Source organism: Amblyomma maculatum, chromosome 1 (assembly GCF_055883805.1).
Source record: "Amblyomma maculatum isolate TAMU_Amacu chromosome 1, ASM5588380v1, whole genome shotgun sequence".
NCBI classification, from domain to species: Eukaryota; Metazoa; Arthropoda; class Arachnida; order Ixodida; family Ixodidae; genus Amblyomma; species Amblyomma maculatum.
Genome location: NC_139344.1, coordinates 320,222,231 through 320,244,496, shown reverse-complemented (window position 1 = coordinate 320,244,496; position 22,266 = coordinate 320,222,231). Strand labels below are relative to the sequence as shown.

Below are 22,266 nucleotides of genomic sequence, written 5' to 3'. Positions count from 1 at the left end.
TGCCGCCGACTGACATCTGCACTAAAATTATTGGCGTTTACGCTTACTAGTTTCCGCGAAAATGAGGCTACTTCAACGAAATCATGAAGATTGTTTCCTGTTCCGTTCGTTCTGATGATAACAAAGCCGTTGAAGAATGTATTTCCTGGCGCCGATGCCTCTGTGGGCTCGTATTTTTGCTTTGTCGATGAAAATACGAGCGCACAGGTTTCTGTTTTTTTGCCCCGCCGGGGTGGTGCAATGGTTACAGCGCTCGACCACTGTGCCCAAGGACGCGGGATTGAATCCCAGCCTCGACGGCCGCTTTTCGGTGGAGGCGGAAAAAGGCGCCCGTGTGCTGTGCAATGCCAGCGCACGTTAAAGAGCCCCAGGTGGTCGAAATTTCCGCAGTCCTCAACTACGGCGTCTTAAACCCCACAAACCAAACCTTGTTTCTGTTTTTGCCTAAAAGCTTTTTCCTTCCGCGGTAATTACACTTGTAAATTACGTGAAGCCTCTTTTTCGTCGAGTTGGCTCGTTCTTAAATAATATAGCTCAGCAAGATACATAGGCGTGTCTTCCCTCGCGCCTTTTACTCTTGTTCCGCTCGATTACTGAGAAGGATTTAAATTAATGAGATAATGCTCTTAGTATAATTGATATACTACCTTCCGGGCCGTTATTCACTGCGTCCGAGTAAGCTTGTAACTCCATCTTAACAAAAGAAAATATGGCTGACAGTAGTCTGCCTTACATTAAGTCAGACGAGACCGCCCTGCATCAGCCGAACAGACTTAATTCCTATCATGTCGAGAGATTCATTTCAATACTGGTGCCTCCCTTAATAAAAGGCATTCTTGTTTTCACGAAAAATCGATTCGATGTGAGGCGGGAGTTTCTTGCTAACGATGTAAATCCCCCTTCCTCCCAAGAAGAGAAAGTGACTCATCACTGATGGTGGCGAGTGCAGGACAACTTCACTCTATCACTTGTTCTTTGGTACGTATTTTGCTTCATTCGATTTGGTAATGCATGACGAAGTTCGTGGACGTTATTTGGAGAGGTGGCGTTTACAACGGTCGTAAACAAAAGCAAAAGCGTAATGCAGTTTGCACGTCACCTCTATTGACTCGTGAAATTCAAGCTTTAAGTTCCATGCTAGACACTGTGCTCGCATTGGCCTCAGAATTATTCACAGCACTCTGAACGAGAACTTAGTTCCTGTTGTGTTTTATCAGAATTTATTCTCACTGAACGATATAATGGGTTATGTGTTCCTGGTCTTCGAGCGCAAATGCTTACCGAGAGACAGCTACGAGGTTGGACGAATCGAAACGCAGGCTCTCATCGTAACTCCGCTCTACGTTGCAATCAGCCAGAGCCGTTGTAGTCATCAGCCTGACTATACACACTGCAGCGCGAAGGCCTCTCCCATATTTCTCTAATTAACCCAGTTATGTGCTAGCTGCATCCACTTGACCCCTGCGAACTTCTTAACCTCATCCGCCCACCTAACTTTCTGCCGCCCCCTGCTACGCCTTCCTTTCCTTGGAATCCAGTTTGTTACCCTCAGCGACCATCGGTTATCCTCTCTTCGCACTACATGTCCTGCCCATGTCCATTTCTTCTTCTTAATTTCCAGTAGAATGTCAGTAACTTGAGTTATTTCTCTGACTCACTCTGCGCTCTTCCTATCTCTTAATGTTACCCCCTACCAGTAGAACCCTCTTTGTTAGTCTCCACGTCTCAGCCCCATAGGTGAGTGCAGGTAAGATGCAAGTGTTGTATACTTTCCTCTTGAGCGATACCGGTAAGCTGCTAGTAATAATCTGCGAGTGCTTACCAAATGCGCTCCATCCCAATCTTATTCTTCTTGTTTTTTCCTTTTCATGGTCCGGATCTGCGGCTACTACCTGTCATAAGTAGACATATTCGCCTACTACTTCCAGTGGTTCGCTACCTAACGTAAACTGCTTTTCCTTCCCGAGGCTGTTGAACATAAGCTTAGTCTGCTTATTGATTGTCAAGCCTACCTTTCTACTTTTCCTGTCTAGGTCATCATTCAATGTTTGCAGTTCATCCCCCGAGTTACTTAGCAAGGCAATGTCATCGGTAAATCGCAGATTACTGAGGTATTCTCCATCTACCCTTATTCCTAACTACTCTAATTCCAAGTCTCTGAATACTTCCTCTAAACAATGAGCTAAATCGGAACGCGGCCGAATCTGCAGCTCGACGAGGATCGAGGATCAATATTTGATCATCAGCCGGATTATATTCAATGCTGATCGAAGGCCTCTCCCATATTACTTCAACTAACCCAATCCTGTGCCAGCTGCACCCACTCGACCCGTGCGAACGTTTTAATCTCATCCGCTCACCTAACTTTCTGCTGCGCTTGCCACGCTTTCCTTCCATTGGAATCCAATTTGCTACCCTTAGCGACCATCAGTTATTCTCTATTCGCAATACATGCCCTGCTCATTCCCATTTCTTCTTCTTGATTTTCACAAGAATATCATCAACTCCAGTCATTTTTTTACCCATTCTGCACACTTCCTCTCTCTTAACGTCACTCCTATCATAGCTCTCTGCGTTTTCCCTAACTTAAGTAGAACCCTCTTCGTTAGCCTCCACGTTTCAGCCTCACAGATGAGTACAGTCGAGATCCAACTGTGTTACACTTTTTTCAGGGGAGTAATTGCTCACTGATATCCACCCAAGCGCAGATCAGTTGGTAGAGCGACTGCCCCGGAAAAGCGGTGGACCCGGGTTTGATCCCCAGACCAGGACGAACTTTTCTTTATCTACGAATTTTCTAAGAAAGCTGTATAGCTGTACTCGCTTATTACAAATCGACCCTACCCTTGGGGATTCCCCTAAATATTTGGCCAATACACTTTCCTCTCGAGCGATACCGGTAGGGTGCTAGTCATTATCTGCGAGTGCTTACCAAATGCGCTCCATACTAATCTTATTCTACTGTTATTTTTCTTTCATGGTTCGGATCTGCGGTTATCCTGTACTAAATTTCTACACTCGCCTACTACATCCAGCGCTTCTTTATCTGTTGTAAACGGCTGTTCCTTCCCGAAGCTGTTGAACAATACCTATAGTCTTGTGCATATTGATTTTTAGGCCTTTGTTTTGCTTTTTCTGTCTAGGTCATCAACCACTGTCTGATGTTCATCCCCTGAGTTACATAGCAAGGCAATGTCATCAGTGAATAGCAGATTACTGAGGTATCCTTCATCAACCCTTATCCCTAACTGCTCCCACTCTAAGTTCCCACTTTAAGTCTCTGAATACTTCCATCTGAGCAAGTTGTGAAAGAGATCGTGCCTCCTTACATAAAACCTTTCCTTATGAAAATGTTATTACTTTTTTTAATGCAGAGCTAAGGTTGCTGTGCAGCCACCTTATATATATATATATATATATCTTTCAGTACTTTCACATACTGTTCTTATACACCCTGATTTCGCAATGCAAGACTGCGGAGTTTTCGACTGAGTCTAATGCTTTTTTGTAATATATGAATGCTATGTATAGAAGTTCTTTATATTCCGGGCATTTTTTATCACCTGGTTGATAGTATGAATATGATCGATAGTAGAGTATCTTTTCTGAAAGCCTGCTTGATAATTTGATTGATTTAAGTTTCTAGAAGGTTGTTCTGATTCTATTAAAGATTATCTTAGCAACTGCCTTGTACGTAACGGATAGTAAGCTGACTCGCCTATAATTGTTTAAGTCATTTGCGTCTCTTTCTTAAAAATTAAGATGTTTGCTTTCTTCGGTGATTCCGGTACCATCGATGTCAGCAGGCATTGCGTATACAGGGTGGCCAGTTTTTCTAGCACGACACCCCCCTCCCCCACCGTCCTTCAACAAATCTGCATTTCCCTCATCCTCCCCAGCTGCTTTCCTCTCTTTCATAGCTCCTAAAGCATTCCTAACCTCGTCCTTCATTATTGGCCGAACGCCTGACTGCTCTCCACTACTGCAAATCTCATTATTGTCCTAGCTACCTTGGCTACTGTATAGATCAGTATAGAAATACTCGGCTATTTCGGCTATCTTGTCCATACTAGTGATAACATTGCTCGCCTTGTCCATCAGCGCATATATCTGATTTTCGCCTATGCCTAATTTCCTCTTCACCGTTTTAAGGCTGCCGCCGTTCTTTAGAGCATGCTCGATTGTCTCCATCTTATACTTATGTCGGACACTTTGCACCTATTGACTATCTTTGATAGCTCTGTCAGTTCTATCCTGTCTGTTGGGTTGGAGGCTTCCATGCTTTGGCGTTTCTTAATCAAATCTTTCGGGTAATTTGCCGGTATCCTCTCTAACTATCATACCGCTTACTTTTGACGCGCCCTCAGTAATCATATCTCTGAAGGTATCGTTCAATGCTTCTGCACTAAGGTCGTCTTCCTCGGTTAAAGCTGAATATATGTTTTGTAGCGAGATCCTGAATTCTTCTACCTTCCCTGTCACCGATAATTCGTTCCCACTTCAAATCTAGACTAATTCAGAAACTACCATCATGTTGTCACTGCATCGCACCTTTCCGATTACCTCTACATCCTGCATAATACCAGGGTTAGAACACAGTATGAAGTCAATTTCACTTTTACTCTCCTCGTTAGGGCTTTTCCATGCCCACTTCCGGTTCTTCTGTTTGCTGAAAAAGGTATTCATGATTCTTAAGTTATTGCGCTCTGCAAACTCAACTAGGAACTCTCCTCTGCTATTTCTAGAACCAATGCGATATTCGCCAACTTGCTTTTTGCCTATTTTGGCGTTGAAGTCGCCCATCAATACATTATACAGCGTTTTTACTTTTTCTATTCCCAAATCTACATCTTCGTAGAAGCATTCGACTGCCTAGTCATCATGACTACAAGCAGGAGCGTAGGCCTGTACAACCTTCAGTTTAACCGCTTATTAAGCCCAATTACGATGCCTGTCACCCACTAATTAATGCTATAGTATTCATTTATGTTACCAGCTATAAGCTTATTGACAAGGAACCTTACTACTAGTTCCCGTCTCTCTGGTAACCTTGTACTTATACGCTATGGAGAGCAATTACAACTTCCGCATTTAGAGCAATTGTTTGCATCACCAGCTCGTCTATGTAGAACGAGAAGAAGATGGTTCGCACGGTATGAAGAACTGAACAAGGGTAAATGGGGTACGCCTCAGCTCGCAGATGAGCCAACGTTTCGACAAGTGGACTTGTCTTCGTCTGCGCCCAGAAGAAGACAAGACAAGAAGACTTGTCTTCGCCCAGACGAAGACAAGTCCACTTGTCGAAACGTTGGCTCATCTGCGAGCTGAGGCGTACCCCATTTACCCTTGTTCAGTTCTTCTTCATACCGGCTCGTCTATTAGTAACGTATTAGTGCATCAGCTATACAGTGTTTCACTTCCAGTTTGTCATTACTAATAGCATTCCTATAGCATGCGAATCGCAGTCCTCTGTCAGCTCCATTAGGCTGATACTCTTAACCTGACACGTTGTAACGTCTTAGCGACGCCCTACAGGGAGTTACTACAATCCCAAGTTTTGACGCAGCATGTCTTCTGCTTAGGTACCTTGTTTTAATCCTCCTGTACACTTTCTACGTCCCACTACACTATGGATGCAATAATAACGATTACCATGCCGCTAGCATTTTCATCAGTAAACATGCATGTAAAGAAAATAAAAATATTGCCTTCTCAGATAAGTATACGTTTTTAGCATATGCGTCTCAATACATACTTGCGAAATGCCTAAACCAGTTTTTGTTAAGTACAGAAACATTGAATGTATGTAATGAAACAGCTATAATGAAATTAATATGATACACATCAGCCAGCTTATTCGTGATACATGTGTTAATGTTTACGAATAAGTCTAACGGTTTCTGCTTATAGAGGGTAGCGCCAGAGCGGAATTGTGTTGGTATCCATAATGTGTATTTCATCTCAATAGTGGAAATAAACGAAAAGCATGCACAGAAATATCACTACACTTCACTGTGCGGAGCTCGTACTGCAAAGTGTAATCACGCAACAGCGCGCAACGCACTCACACGCTCGAGTACTCGAGGAACGAGCGTGAAGGCAATTGTGGATTGGTATCTGTAAGCTGTAGATGCCTAAATTAAAATACATATTAACGTTAGTAGTGCGAGGTTATGTGCTCATGAAACGCCATAAATTCCTTCCTGCTGCGCATCTGCAACTTTATGTCCGTGTCGGAAAATGCTAACGATACCTTATAGTTAAGTAACAATCGCCTACGCTCTCGGGAATCTGGCTTCGAAAAATTTTCATGCGTCCGCATCAACTATTTGTTTCGGCCACAGGACATCAGGTGGTGGGCACCAGACGCACATAATTTCCGCTGTAATTTTTGATGGTTAGCGCCGCGCATTGAGTGGTGATAGCCGCGAAACTAGGAGCATTTGTTCAGATTAGCTGGACGTGCTTGCATTGAGACAAGTCGTGCGAAAAATATCCTTCTGAATCGGATGACATCGAAACCGAAGCGCAGCTATATCCGTAAAAAAAAATGCGTTATGAGGAGTTCCATATTCATCATAACATTACAATATTATGTAGGGGTAATAGTCAAAATGTCTGATTCTCATATACTTATGGCCCTCTGTTTACGGGTAAAATACGGTTGCAGCTGAACCTTCCGCATTAGATCGAATTCTTAGTATTGGTTTCAAGACAAATTTTAGTCGAAAATCCGCCTCCTAACAAAAAATGCAGTTTTCCACTGTACAAAGCTCATGGCTATGAGGAAATGTTAGGGGAGACGCATTCCCGACAAGCGTCTTTTCAATTTCTGGTAGCTTTGAAACTTTTTTAACGCTTGTTATTTATGACGTTGAGCCCACTTTAGTAAATGGCATTTTGGAAGCGGGAGACAATAACACCGAGTAGTATCCAGTCCTCTTGTTAGTATCATCGTATCAAGCCCTACCGAATCTAACGACGCCCTTCTCGGATACAGTGGTGAATTCAAAATGATCGGCTGGACGTTGGATTCATGCTTCCTGGGTGTGCAAGGAAACGCAAGTCGCCTTCGCACGGACGGTTAAGTCCTGCGAGGAGCTGATATGTACGACGATATATTCACGAAATGAGACATAAAAAGCTGATTTTACAAACAACCTTTTGAGCTACCTGTTCTTTGCGTGGAGTTTTTAGAGCAACGAGAATCGAATAGAGCATTACACGTTCCATACGAAAGCATACCACTACAAAACAAGAAATGTAATTTACTGCAGACAATAACCGAAGAAGGTCCAATTTAAGCAACTTTTCCAAGAATAGCCCGTTTTTTACTCGGATATGAACTACGATATCGCTCGATTATTACCACCCGCATTGCGGAAACACTAAGAATGATGATCCCTACGCACATTACATGAGTCTACTTGGCATTACATTTTGAGCAATTTTGAGAGCAAGAATAATATATAGTCTGCACACACATGCATGGTCAGCACAAGTGACGTTTCAATAACAAAATACTTTTCTTTCTGACCAATCTACCAATCTCCTCGATTACTTCAACATTTTTGGGAAAATAGAAGGAATAACAGGAAAATGATTGAATACCCTTGGTTGGAATGGTGGCCAACCACTGCCACCGGTCAAGTCACCCCCTCAACTACGTGACGGAGTGCCGAAACGAAAACATAGACACGTTCAACTAATCGTACCTTCAAATTAATGTTCCTTGTCTTTCATTAATTCCTACAAGCATGAAAAATGTATTTATTTATTATTTATTTATTTAGCGTACAGAAAGAAGTCTTCCGTGGGGCTATGCTGAAGTAATGTTTTCTGGCATCTAGTTGCAGTTGTGTTTGTGTCCTATCTTCTCTTTCCGTCCTCGTAACTCGCCCAGTTTCTTTTTTAAATGAAAAATGCCCTAGCGAATGGTAGCGATCAGCAGCACAAGATGTATTATGAAAACACCAATGAACGTGTACAGGTCGAGGTCGGTCGGTCACAGGTCGCAGAATGAAAAATTTATTTCAAAAACAAAGCGTGAGTAGGGTCAGGAAAGAAGTTGCAAATTTCTCTTGGTGCACGAAAAACAAATCTCGATTTCTTCAAGCCAGTACAACTGAAATCTAAACGCCTACCTGCGGTAGCTTTTCGCAGATAGGCGTTTAAAAATTATTAAACTGCTTCGAAGTGACTCAAACCGCGAAGCGGTAATTAACGTGAGCAAAACTGCAAACAATGAAAACGACGGAAAGAAAAAAGTCGACTAAGCCTCAAGGTCCGACTGATGGGGGGGGGGGGGGGGGGGGGGAAATGACTGTTATATTGGTGAAATATAAAACGGGGAATTTATTGTATCGCTACAGATTCCACTTTGTTTACATTCACAAGAGCATTGGTGTTTTATGGGACGCAGCCGTATTCTAGTATAGGGCGGATACTGTAGGGAAAATGCTACGATTTTGAACCTTGCTGCAGAAAAAAAAAAAAATGCGCCCGAAATGAGATTATGGTAGTCTAAGCAAAAGAACATTCCATTACTACGTAAAGAATTACCGGTCTGCTAAGCGGTAAATCCTATAACATTTAAACTAGCAAAGTCTATATCCGGTATACCGAGAAAGCCACTAACTAGCGCATGAGGTCGATATGAGGCGTCGTAGCAAAGGAGCATGATAGAATGTACAAACTCGCATTCTGTAATCGCTCTGTGACAGATAAGGGCGGTGCAGCGCGGACGCGAAAGGCCGCGTTTACAACCGCGCGCCTGTTTTGCCGAGCAGCCGACCTGCGGGTGCTTTGGGCGGAATTCCGCTAGACCAGGGGAGCTCACCATGGCGAGCGAGAGGACCGAACGCAAGACCCGGAAACCACTGCGATGCGGCGGAAGATGCGAGGCGATCTGTCTTTCCTCCGCGCACCAAGCGAGCCGCCTGGTCTGTAGTTAACTCTCATCCTTTTTTTTTATTATTTTTTATTTTTGTGTTCGTGGCTCGAGTCCGCGCGTCAGCGGCTACAAAACTTCTTGCGTCCTTTGCGAATTAGATATTCAATCATGGTCGTCTAAAAAGTTTACTGTGTTATCGCCTCTTCATCGCCGGTCAGAAAAAAAAAAAAAAAAAAAGAACAAATGAAGAAAACTTTGGACAGGTGCATACGAAGTAACCGGCTGGCGCGCCCGTTTAGGCACCGAGGGAAACGAGCGCAAATTGCTCGTGGGCCTAAAGCAGCCCATTTGCACGAAGAACTCAAATTTCCTATTCTCTTTATTGTTTTCTTTAATTTTTCTCTTTCCATATGTTGGGTAGCTAACAGGGTTATGATTTCCCGGCCCTCACTCTCTCCTCTTTACAATGCACACTTGGATCAAATGTTTCCTTTAAACCACCTGTTGTTAAACGTATGTTATATGTTATAGTATTAGTGTTAGTAGTAGTAGTAGTAGTAGTAGTAGTAGTAGTAGTAGTAGTAGTAGTAGTAGTAGTAGTAATAGTAGTAGTAGTAGTAGTAGTAGTAGTAGTAGTAGTAGTAGTAGTAGTAGTAGTAGTAGTAGTAGTAGTAGTAGTAGGAGTAGTATTCCTTGTACCAGCAGTATTCGCAGTAGGGCGGTATTAGTAGTGACATTAACTACTTACTATTAAAAACCGCAGAGATGTTGCGCTGAAGTGGTTGATTTCCCAGCTATGCTCTACTGCGTCATCTGCCGACTTCGTTTTGTCACGCGCCGTCATTTATGGACTCGCCAGTGTTCAGCTAAAGCCTATTTCTTTTAAGCGCAGAAAAAGAAAAACAAAAGAATAGGTCACGCTGCGATTTCTATGAGCTTTTTTGTTTCCGCATCGTTACCTTTAAGATGGGGAACAATTTAAAGTTCTTTCTTCAACGAAGTCGACATTTCTTCCGAAGTCACGTCTTCGGCAATTGCTCGGAGCGCCTTCCGATAAAACACCGTCGTTACTTTGTCCGGCTCCTGACCGGCAAAGCAGCGTTTCTTTTCGCTATTTTGAAATATTGCCTGCTCCAGCGTGTATTTCTTTCTTCTTGCTAATATTTGCAGCCCCTACTGTCGTTCAAGGGCGGAAAGCAGGGAGAAAGAAGAAACTGCGGACGCAGTGTGTCGGGAGTAATTCACAGTAGCTGGCGCGGTTCTGTAAGTGGTAATTTTAAGGACCCGGCACAGCAGCATTAGGGCCGTTATGAGCCTGAAAATTGTCCTTCTCCGTGTCTTCCTGGTTGCACGATGCGCGTGAGAAGGAATCCCGCACGACTAGGTCGCGTGTAAAGCACTGCTAAAAAGCTGTCTCTTATTTGCGGTTTCACCGTTTCTCTCAGACTGAGACATCTTCATACTCGCGTGTGCCTGCATCTTCTCCCCAGTTATGCGAATCTTAGTATAGTTTTCATTCTATCTTTCCTGGACACATTACGTGAATGGAGCTGAAAACTAACTTCGGAAAAACTTGCAGCAGAAAGTGTTCCTCGGATGCAGGCATTTTTATCTCTCAACTCCATTCTTTTCGCGATGAGCACGAGACATTTCTTGAAACGCGATTCTGTAGAAGTCGGACGCCAATTGTCATTTTCAGCCTCAACAGGCAGACAGAAATGCCAGCTTGGAGGTTATTCTACTCACGCAGCAACTCGGCTATTTACATCACGATGCATTGAACTAATCCACCACACGGTGCTATCTGAAATAGGTTTGGACATCAAATTTGTTGACTACAAAAAATATTTCCGGCCTGTTCTGCACCATGCTCGTTCATGTTTAGCTTCATACTAAACCTAGCTACGATTTCGATGCTAAATCCGATAGACTAGAGATTTGATCAGTATGCGATGTCGAGCTTTGCTTTCGTACTTTACTAAACATTGTCCCTAGCTCGAATGACCAGCGGCACCGTATATCCTACTCGCTCAAAACACTTTCAACCTGTCACCGAGCTGCCCAGTTCAAGACGATGGAGATGGAAATACTGTTGCCTCGTCGCGTGTTTCGGCGTCACAAGAAACTGAGTCATGGGAAGTGATAAGCATAGGCAACGTGAGACCCATGGCGAAGAACGCGAGGCTAAGATGGCTAAGATACGACGTCTGCCGCACGCTGTCATATGAGCCCCTTCAAGAGCGGGGCTGCCCCAGCAGAATGAAACCACTCCGCTTGCCGCTGAAATACGCAGCCGAAGAACGCTCACCTTGCAAAGAAACGAAACGTTCCAAGTATATGCAAAAGTACAGTGTTTGCAGATTCCCGTCAGAATTGTTTTATTGCTTCTTTTTCTCCACTATTCAGGCCTTTTATGACTCAGTATTGCAATACTCTATAATTTCATCAGCGAATAATTAATTTGTGCGCGACATTTTCTTAATGATAGCACAGTATGCTCATGTAATGTGTCTGTACCTATCCGCCTTTACATTTGCTTTATTATCGCTTTATATCTACCAGCACATACGAACTGACGTAATCGTGGCTGAAATGATGTATAGTTTCGAGCCACAATTCCTAATTAAAAGAACGGGCAGAAAAAATATATATATAACAGCGCTGACAGTTGAGAGCGCTGTCAAGTGTGCATTATAGTGGAGTTCTCGAACTTCGTTTTTATCAAAGTAGAACCAATCGGTTAGCGTCAACCTGACGCTTAACTCTAAGAGTGTTTTTCTTACGGAAGAAAAAGTTTCAGCTTTCCATACATGCCAATGCTCGTCATTTATTATCAGTCCATCTGCTTTCAAACATACTTCAAGTACGTCCGTCTCACGTTACCGAAGTTCTCACATCGGGATGTCTGCACTTCCCTGACAGAAAAAGACCAAGCTTTTCGCTAGGGAACTACATTGTATGTGCTGTGTGTGTGTGTGTGTGTGTGTGTGTGTGTGTGTGTGTGTGTGTGTGTGTGTGTGTGTGTGTGTGTGTGTGTGTGTGTGTGTGTGTGTGTGTGTGTGTGTGTGTGTGTGTGTGTGTGTGTGTGTGTGTGTGTGTGTGTGTGTGTGTGTGTGTGTGTGTGTGTGTGTGTGTGTGTGTGTGTGTGTGTGTGTGTGTGTGTGTGTGTGTGTGTGTGTGTGTGTGTGTGTGTGTGTGTGTGTGTGTGTGTGTGTGTGTGTGTGTGTGTGTGTGTGTGTGTGTGTGTGTGTGTGTGTGTGTGTGTGTGTGTGTGTGTGTGTGTGTGTGTGTGTGTGTGTGTGTGTGTGTGTGTGTGTGTGTGTGTGTGTGTGTGTGTGTGTGTGTGTGTGTGTGTGTGTGTGTGTGTGTGTGTGTGTGTGTGTGTGTGTGTGTGTGTGTGTGTGTGTGTGTGTGTGTGTGTGTGTGTGTGTGTTGTATGTGCTGCGTGTGTGTGTGGGGGGGGGGGTGGAGCGTACATAAATGATATCGATTCAAGAATATTTGAAATGATATTTCAAGAATAAAAAAAAAAGTATTCAGAAAACAGTGCCGCGAAACTTCACCCCTCCCCATACCAGTCAAGGAGCACACACTCACCCAGTCCTGGAGGCACTTCGGGACAAAGAGGCCGCGTAACCACTCCGGCTGAGGGCTTCTTGTCTGGCGCAAACTTTCGCGTCCGGCTCACGTCATTGCCGCTATCGTCGTCTTCGCTGCCTCTTTCGGATGCATCCGACATGGCGCCCCCTCCCGCTCGTCGGTACACATCATCTTTCACCAACTGCCACGAGACGCCGTCGTCACCTCCCGTCGTCGCACTCCCCGCCGTATCCTCAGGCACCGCCGTCGTCAACGTCAAGGAACCTCCATTCGTCGTCATCGTACCACGAGCCACATTCACGGCACTGGCGAAGATATCACGTATCCTGGCCGCGTTTGCGAGTCCCGTCAGGATCTTGATATTGTTATCCACCGTGGGCGCGTTGCGGTCCAGCAGCGCCTCCACCTGGAGAGCGTTGGGACGCGCCCTGGACTGCTGAGGCGTCCGATTGTTCTGGCTCGCGTTGGGCTTGCGGTGCGACTCCCTGGCCCGGTGAACAGCTGACCAGGCCTGGAAATGGGCCGTTGGAGAGCCGGAGGCGTCCGACGCAGCTGCGGCGACAAGCGCCGGCGGGCCGACGGCCCCCTGGAGCTTGGAGGGCGACGGTCTAGACGTGCTCGCCAGGCGCCGTTGGAGGTAGATGGCTCGCCGATGCGAGTGGATGACGGCGATCTGGACCAGCGTCACAAGGATAAGGGACAGCACGAATATGAGCAGCAGGGCCGACGGCAACAGCCGCACGGCGCGCTTGACGGTGCAGCAGACGACGGGGTGCACCACGTGGTGCGGCGCCGTGGCGCGGACCATGATGACCATGGCCACGGCGGCGGCGGCGGGCACCAGCGGAGTTGTGCGGGAGCCGCGCCGCTCCCGGAGGCGGCGGCAGCGGAGCTAGGCGGCAGCATGCGGGACGGGCCGCATCCCGGACGCCTTCTGCGCTCACCCCACGGCCCACGTTGCGCCCCGAGTCGGCCGAGAGAGATACGCGATGTTGCGATCGATGGGAGGCAAGGGGGAGAAACGACGGCTTCGGCGTTGCCTTGGAGATCAGCATCCCTTCTTCGGCATGCCATCCGGTCCTGTCACCGCTTCAGACTACCACGGACTGCTGACGCCCACTGTCGGCTGAATGGGCAACTCAAGTTTCGCGCGCGCCCGCGACGACGGAAAGCGCGCTGGTATTTGACAGCCTTTCTTGAAGCTCAAACCAACCGACACAGCTAGCGCTCTCTGAAGGGAACTTGTGTAAGCAAAACGTTTAGAAAGTTAAGGCGCGAAGCCTTATTTTATTTAAAGTATTCTAAAAAAATTGTGTGCTAAATGCTGTTCTGAGGTGAACCCTCTCTTCGCTTCGAACTGAACCTATTCAAGCAGCAGCTTAGATATGAACTAGATATGAGCTCTTGTCAGCACTAGTCGCCAGTGCCAGAGCCTTAGTGCACGCAAGAGGAGAACTGAAGTAGAAATACGCAGGCAGAAATGCGGGTGTACCGGCACGGCTGATTCAATTCTTGTTAGCTTCAGTACGGTATACCCCGCTGGCCTATAGACATCTCACCTTTCGTCCGCGGAAATATTTCGAAAAGTGCGCACGCAGGGCAACTCAATCATACCAATCAGTTGACTTCAGCTGTTACGTTTGGGGAAGTTTCAATCAAAAATTGTTCTACTGGGTATATGACGGTGGCTTCGCGCTCTTGCGGGATTGATGCTGTGCGCTGAGCGTAATCCTACCTAAAAGCTTTACGCCTGGATCGCAATTACGAAGCGGTTGCAGCGCGCAATGGCCAGCAGTAAGGAGGCAGGTTGCAGCGGTGCCGTCGCTGAAGGGGTGATGTGCAGTGTCTGCAATTAATGATTCAAGCTGGGAATCACCCACTTTGAGTCAGTCGCTGAGGCGGTCGCTTTGGATCAACAACCTTGCCAATTGCTGCTCCTAGACGAAATTCAATGGCAACAGCGACAAATTCTAACTGCCTGCTCTAGTGTGATGTGTCATATACTTGATTTCGCTCCATCGCTCTTTAAAAAATGCAGATAATTTTGGGTAAATTAAAATATCGTGCAAAAGCAAGATTGCACGAGTGCTCTGTGGCTAAGGGCCTGGTGCGGTGCGCTTTCAGCTGTACATATGACGTCATCTGCGAACCGCCGCATCATATGGCGGAGGTTTAACCATGGCCTCCGAGATGAGCGCTGGTGCTTGCTTGATGCCGAAGGCCACGAGTTTAGCCTCACTTTTGGTGTCATCTGGAAGCCGCCTGAAATGTCCGAGGTTCAACTCTGCTTAAATCTAGTTATAACGAAAGAAAGCACCTGCCGCGGTGACTCAGAGGTTGAGACGCCCAACTAATGAACCTGAGGATCAGGGTTCAAACCAGTTCGAATCCACTCTGATGGTTCTTCTAAGTCTACAAGCAGTATAAGTGGTCATAGTCAGTCATTAGTAAGTCTATATAGGCTCCATCACTCTCTCTGTTGGCTCACGAACTTGAAACACTCGTCGGGGAAACTCGCGCGTTGGAGTCGCTATACCGCACTTGGTTTGAAACGCCAGCTCGATGCCACGTGGTTGTGACCTCAGGTAACCGCTTAGGCAATCAGAATGATGCCGCAAGCGCTTGGCAGTTTCGCTAAGCTGTGACCCTACAGATTAGTGCTGTCGCTCTAATAACGATAACGCAGCTGGCAATGGCTGACTTTTTCTTTGCACGAGGCGGCGAGGCAAAAGGATGGGCATGACGTGGCGCAATACCGCCTGCACTTCTAACCGAGCGCGGTTGCCATTGCATCACGTCATCACCGGACGCCGATTCTCTACCGAGCCTCCCGCGCATCTCTCGCGGTCAGTTTCAGTTTCGTACCGGAAAATTCTGCTGCAGGCATTTAGAAAATGTGTTGTTTTTCGTTTCAAAAACGGGTTAGGCATCGTTTTGTTCACGGCTTCAAACTCAGCATTTTTTCTAACCACGCAACCGCGATAAATACAAAGCAAATTATCGAGCTTTAATTAATTCGCTGGATAAGGAGTTGGCAGAGGAGTTCTGCAGCATATTGTGTCCGCTGTGGCAGAGAGTTTGTTTCTTTAAATATTGTGTTTTCTGTTTCAAAATATATTCTGCTTAATTAATTAAAATCTTCCCTGGAACTCGCAGAATATGATTGGAGGTACACAAGAGCTCAAGGCAACAGGCTTAGGCTTACGCTGCAACATAGAGAATAGGGCCAAGCAGTAGTATAGCTGATCCCTGCATGCTTTTATGCGGGCTGATATCACCTTGCGTGCGGTAAACCCAGATGCAGAGGTTATTCAGCCAGCATGCGTGGCCAGACAATGAATAAACTGGGCCCACAGTTCAACCATGCTAACAATGATGGCGCGGGGTGTTGAAGAACGCCTTTCAAATGAGCGGTTTCTGCAGGGCCACAGTGTTCGGCCAACAGACACGACAAAATGATTTGGTGCGCGTCTCAGTACGGGTCTAAGCTGCCTCGTCAGACAGATGATGAATAACTTTATTTTTACACCATCAAGGAATCTTCCTCCCCTTTCACCAGGCTGGAATCCCTCGTGATTCAGCGGTGTCGATGGCCAGATGGATGATTTTCTTTTGGACGTTTTTGTTCTGGCTGATCATTCAAGCCTCCCAGGACTCCAAATTCCTGTCTGGTTCGTTATATCTATGGCATGCCTGCAATTTAGTTACAGTGTTTACACCGCGGGTCCTGTATCGTCGGATGCAATTTGTTTAGTGCGAGTGGGCTGGGACCCTGAAACTTTCCCTATATAACCTCTTCCTTTCTGCTTAGAATTTTGTCTGCTCGAGGCAGTGCCTGTCTTTGTAATCTGTAAGGATTGAGAATATTATATGTTTTCGGCTCCTCGCTCTGAAGGGTTCTCTGCTCGACGAGACCGCACCGGTATCCCGGTGTGTAAGTCCTCGGGCCAGTGCGTGCTCTGTCTCGTTTCCTCGCAGGCCCTCGTGGGCCGGAGTCCAGACGAGGTTAATTAGCTCCACCGGTGGCGGTCCGGCAGCCAGAATTTTAACTGCTACAGCAGATATCCTGCCTGAGTTGTAGTTTCGGACAGCCGATTGGGAATCGGTTACAGTCACCCTTATATTCTGTTGAAGCAGGGCCAGCTCAATGGCCTCAGCCACTGTTGCGTCTCTCTGTCGATTGCTGTAGCACGAGACCCAGTTCCCATCCTTCCTTGTTGCTAGGACTACTTAACCCGTTCTGCGTTCGTATTCTGCCGCGTCCGTGTAAACCACGTCCTGTCTGTTTGCTAAGTTCTTGAGTATATTTGAGTATGTTGCATATTGTGCTTGAGTATACTGTATTTTTTTTTTTAAGAGTTTTCGCTCTGTCTTTTCTTCCACCTTCATCGTATACCGGGTGCATATTCCTTGGGAGTGGTGGCATTCTTATTTTGTTCCTTATGTCTGTTGGGATATCCTCAATCAGTTTGAGCCTAGCTCGAGGTTCGAAGCATAGCTTTTCTAGTATTTTTAGTTCCAATCGGCTCAGTAGGAGTCGTTGCTGCTGTGCTACTTTGGTAGCCTCAGTGAGCTTGTCTAGTTTGTTTTAAATCCCCATGTTGAGAATTTGCTGGGTGGATGTGTACGGAGTTAGGGCCAGGGCGGTTTTGACACCTTTTCTAACTAGAATTTTAATCTTGTTATTTTCTGATTGTGCTAGCCGTAGGTATGGTGCCACGTACGTGATCCTACTGATTACGAATGAATTAAATAATCTCAATAGGTTCGTCTTTTTCATTCCCGCCTTTTTGTTTTGAGTTCGTTTTGAGTTTTCGTATCGTTTCGGTGTTCTTACCGTTTTGCTGGATCCGAAGACCCAGCACTCTAATCGTTTCTACCCAGGGTATTTTGTCCCCGTTTACCGTTAGCGTTATCCTGTGTTCCTGGGGTTTTCTTTGTCTATTTTGTCGGTCGAGGAAGAGCACTTCCGATTTTTTGTCAGAGGAAAGCGCTCAAGAAGAACGCTACAAGGACGAGAAATTGTGTCTGCGGGGGGTTACCTTGTATCCTTGTATGGTTGGGGGGCATGAGGAAGATGACGGTGATTCTGGGGCTTGCGTTTTGCTAACGCTGCGCTGCACATGGCCTTCGGAAAGAGTTAGTTATGCTTGACCTAGGTGTGCCAAGACAAGTAGCGATGGAGGGCATCACTTTGAAATTGAAATGGGATGGCCCTCTTTTATGGCACGGGAGGCTGTGGCAAACTTGTTATCCGAACAGCCGCTGGTGTTTTTGCCCTGCATTTATATCGCCCGCCAAGTGTGGATACATATGGTACTACAGTGTCAAGCAGTTGAGGACAACAGCCAATTAAGGAACACAAGAGCTCTGTATAAGACAATCAAAGATATCAAAGGAAGCTTCTGTGCTAAGCTGGGCGTGATAAAGGACAAACGAGGCAAGGACCTCACTGAAGCCTCAGAGATAAAGAAGAGGTGCCAGGAATACACAGAAGAACTGTACAAGAAGGACCCGGATGTGCAAACCCAACATAGGACGGTTGTGATTACTGATCTCGAGCCGGGCATCCTGAAGAGTGAAGTTGAATGGGCCTTAGCCAGCCTTGCTAAGAACAAAGCTAGCGGAATTGATGGTATTCCAGCAGAGTTGCTTCAAAACCTCAACCATGACGCTGTTAACATTCTGCATACATTATGTCAAAAGATTTGGACAACCCTGCAGTGGCCACAGGATTGGAGGAGGTCAGTTTACATCCCCATTCCAAAGAAAGGCAGTGCCAAATATTGTTCCAACTACCGCACGATCGCGCTTACTTCGCATGCTAGCAGGGTGATGTTAAAAATCCTGCAAGGTAGGCTGCAGCAGTATGTGGATCGGGAGCTTCCGGATGTGCAAGCTGGGTTTCGCAAGGGCAGAGGAACTAGAGACCAAATTGCCAACCTTCGCTGGATCATGGAAAAAGCAAGAGAGTTCCAGAAACCCATTTACTTCTGCTTTATTGATTATGCGAAAGCGTTTGACTGCGTAGATCACAGCAGATTGTGGCAAGCTCTCCAAGAGATGGGAGTTCCAATTCACCTCATCTGTCTCCTCAGGAACCTTTATGAAGGGCAAGAGGCCACAGTCAGAACTGGGCATGGTCTTACTGATTGGTTTCCGATTGAGAAAGGGGTGAGGCAAGGATGCATACTGTCGCCCTGCCTATTTAACCTATATGCAGAGTGCATCATGAGGAAGGCCGGTCTGGACGAGTCTTCAGCTGGAGTGAAGATTGCTGGAAAACGTATCAACAACCTTAGATATGCGGATGATACCACTTTAATGGCAGAAAGTGAAGTGGAACTCAAGAGACTTCTGATGCGCGTACAAGAAGAGAGTGAGAAGTTTGGGCTTAAACTGAACATTAAAAAGACGAAGATCATGGCGTCTTGCCTTATCAAGTCCTGGAGCATCAATGGACAAGAAGTGGAAGCTGTGACAGATTTTCTGTTCTTGGGCGCCAAGATTACCTCGGAAGGAGACTGCAGCCATGAAATTAGGAGACGCCTGCTTCTGGGAAAGACAGCAATGGTTAGCCTTGACCGCCTAGTAAAGAGCAGAGACATTAGTCTGCCAACCAAGATCTGTATAACCCGTGCTATGGTCTTTCCAGTTGTGATGTATGGATGCGAGAGTTGGACTGTGAAAAAGGCTGACCGCCGAAGAATTGACGCGTTTGAATTGTGGTGCTGGCGGAGACTCTTGAGAGTTCCTTGGACGGCCAGAAGATCATATCAGTCGATATTGTTGACCATAAACCCTGACTGCTCATTGGAGGGTCAAATTCTAAAGTTAAAGCTCAGCTACTTTGGTCATCTGATGAGAAGAGAGGAGTCGCTGGAGAAAGATTTGATGTTGGGAAAGGTTGAGGGTCGCCGGAGAAGGGGTAGGCAGCGAACGCGATGGTTAGATGGCATTCTCGAGGCATTGCAGATGAAGCTATGTGATGTTAAGAAGATAGTGAGAGACCGGAAAGCATGGCGTGACATGGTCCATAGGGTCACGAAGAGTCGGACACGACTGAACGCCTGAACTGAACTGAGCTGCACATCCGACTGCACAAATAACGCTATGTTACTTTGCATGCACTGAGCAGTGCTACGTTGCATTATGACTTCGAGTCATGACTATGGTTACGCGTCTTCTCTTACATGATTCATTTCATCATTCATGGCTACATTCACGCTATTACGTGCTCTATTGGATCGTGCACCAGCGCAGCGAGTTCATCCGAATTTCGTGTCATAGACCGTCAGCCCCAACGCCGTCTTTTGTGCTAATGCATGTGCAGTGCCTCTAAGCAACGTCTTATGTTCCCTGCATGAGCGGGTCATGAGGAGAATTGAAGTCAGTGTGTATTGAATGGTGCGTTTCCTTTCTATACCCGATAGAAGGGCGAGAAGTCCTTTTTCTTCTACTCCTCTCTGAAGACACTGCCTCCTTAGCGAGACTTCGTGCTGCTTTTTTCTTGCTTCGTTTACGGCGTCGGAAAGAGTCCCTTCATTTTTCGTTTATTTGAATCTCGCTCTCCGCCCCTGTTTATGAGGCATATTTTGTTGTTAGTTTTCTGGCAGTCCGTTTTTCAACAGAGTTCTTATTTTCAGTGTCACGAAAACGCTTACACAAAGACTTCATTTCGATGTTTTTCTTTCCTGCTCAATGTATAGTGGATTGCCAGAACATGACGTCCTTACGCGGGTACGCAAATTGTTACTTTCACCCTGCACTAAGACTTTCTTTTGCACGTTACACAAGGAAACATTACCTGTTAGGACTTGGCTGCAGAAAAATGGTATTTTTGTGTCACAAGATAGGTTTTACACTCGCTGAGAAGAAAAGGTTTGGGAGACTCTTGAGCTCAGCCCTCACAAGGTAGGAGGCGACAGCATTATTGGTTCCTGTCCACAGCTCCCCACGCGGATCCTCGTTCGCGTACTTGCACTTTGCAACTCACCTAATCACTAATCCCTTGGTTTGTACATATAGTATCTCACACATACTCTTTAGCAAACAGTCATAAGCTATACCATATTATGTGAGAGATGCGATGGTGAGAGGCCATCCTATATATATATATATATATATATATATATATATATATATATATATATGAAGGAAAGAAGCCAACAGTCGGCGAGGCCGAGGAAAGCGTTGGGGATGGTACTTTTATGTCTTTTTTTTTTTAATGTTTACTTGGATAATCAAAGAAATTCTTAATGTAATCTGATTAGGGGAAAGATTATTAAACACAAAGTAGAAGAAAAAACAACGCGCCGATGGTGGGGACCGAACCCACGACCTCCGAATATCGCGTCCGGTGCTCTTCCAACTGAGCTACATCGGCCGCTGTCCCCCCTGCTACTTTCTTAGGTATTTATGTTGTCTGTATACGAAACTTGAGAGTGTTCACCAGCGCCACCCTCAACCATAGCGGCGGACGTGGAACGTCCTTTGTTACCGCCAGCGTCACTTAGAACGTGATCAAGAGCGAGGGCGAAAGCTGTGCTGGAACCCTCTTACGCTACCCATGGCTTCAAGACTGCCAGAACCGAGACCCCCGTAAGCTACAAGCAAATCAATTAAGGGAAAATGAGGGTGCTCGTTATAATACATGAAGGAAAGAAGCCAACAGTCGGCGAGGCCGAGGAAAGCGTTGGGGATGGTACTTTATATATATATATATATATATATATATATATATATATATATATATATATATATATATATATATATAGCCCAACTTAACCAAGCCGTATGAACGTGCCTGCGTGGCCTAGGGATGTCTGGCTCGGAAAACAGGGGTTATGGCTGGTTAGATTCCCCTCACCCTACCGTATGAAAGAAGAAGCCGGAGTTGGCAGCTCCCGCCAATAAGCCACGCCATGCGGTCACATGACTTCGCTCAATCCTGTGACCAATCCGAGTCCAGCCTTGCCAGCTGCTAACTGCCGCCTGCCAGAGCTGTTCCCGGGACTTCTTTCTCGAACACCGACGCCGGATTTTCTGAGGAACAGGGCCTTTAATGCTATCGCGTCAATATCTCACTTTCCGAATACAACATTCTACGTTTTATTCGTTATAACAACTGCGTCCATCAGCACAAGTTTTAAATGCCCTATTACGAAAACTGTGCAGCGATCGCCAATTTTCTCACTTATGGCTTCTAACATGAACGTTCCTATACAGCTTCACTTGTATTAAATACTACATAATTTAAAAAAGAAAGAGAGATACCTAGATTTAGGTTAATTTTTCGTACTGTATGCTCCCAGTGCATTCAGTTGGTTTGTTGAATGAATGCTCACCGCATGATAGAGTAGCAAAAAAAAAAGGCAAAGTACCGGGGAAAAGCACAAGGTTTGGAGACGTGTTGAGGTATAGCTGGCATTGCTACTTAAAGGCAATGCTAGCCAGCTTATATTCATATTTTACTGGATCTCCACAATGAGGCTCATTCTTACCGCAGAGCTACATAACATGATGAAACACGCAGCTGAATAGATGACAATGCACACAAAAGACACAAACACACACGCACGTAGACCAACTAGCTCGACGTTATACTGTAATATAACAATACATAACATGTCCATGTATTTACCGTCAGCATGTCCCTCAAGGTAGACTAATATAGACTAGTACATGGGTTCCCAAACTTGGTTCCACGGAACCCAAAGGTTCTGCAGGCAGCTTTCGCGCGTTCCGCGAGCTCTGGAAGGGCTACCTCTTGA

The 22,266-nt window shown here is 45.8% G+C and overlaps 1 protein-coding gene across 1 annotated transcript in view; it reads right to left on the bottom strand.

Moving 5' to 3' along the window:
• LOC146207248 (beta-1,4-galactosyltransferase 2-like) overlaps window positions 1–13,588 on the bottom strand; it is a 107,772-nt gene extending 94,184 nt beyond the window's left edge. The window contains exon 1 of the mRNA XM_084577947.1: window positions 12,491–13,588. Coding sequence (XP_084434073.1) covers window positions 12,491–13,310 — 820 coding nt within the window. The 5' untranslated portion in view covers window positions 13,311–13,588. The remainder of the gene's footprint in view (window positions 1–12,490) is intronic.
• Window positions 13,589–22,266: the final 8,678 nt, after the last annotated feature.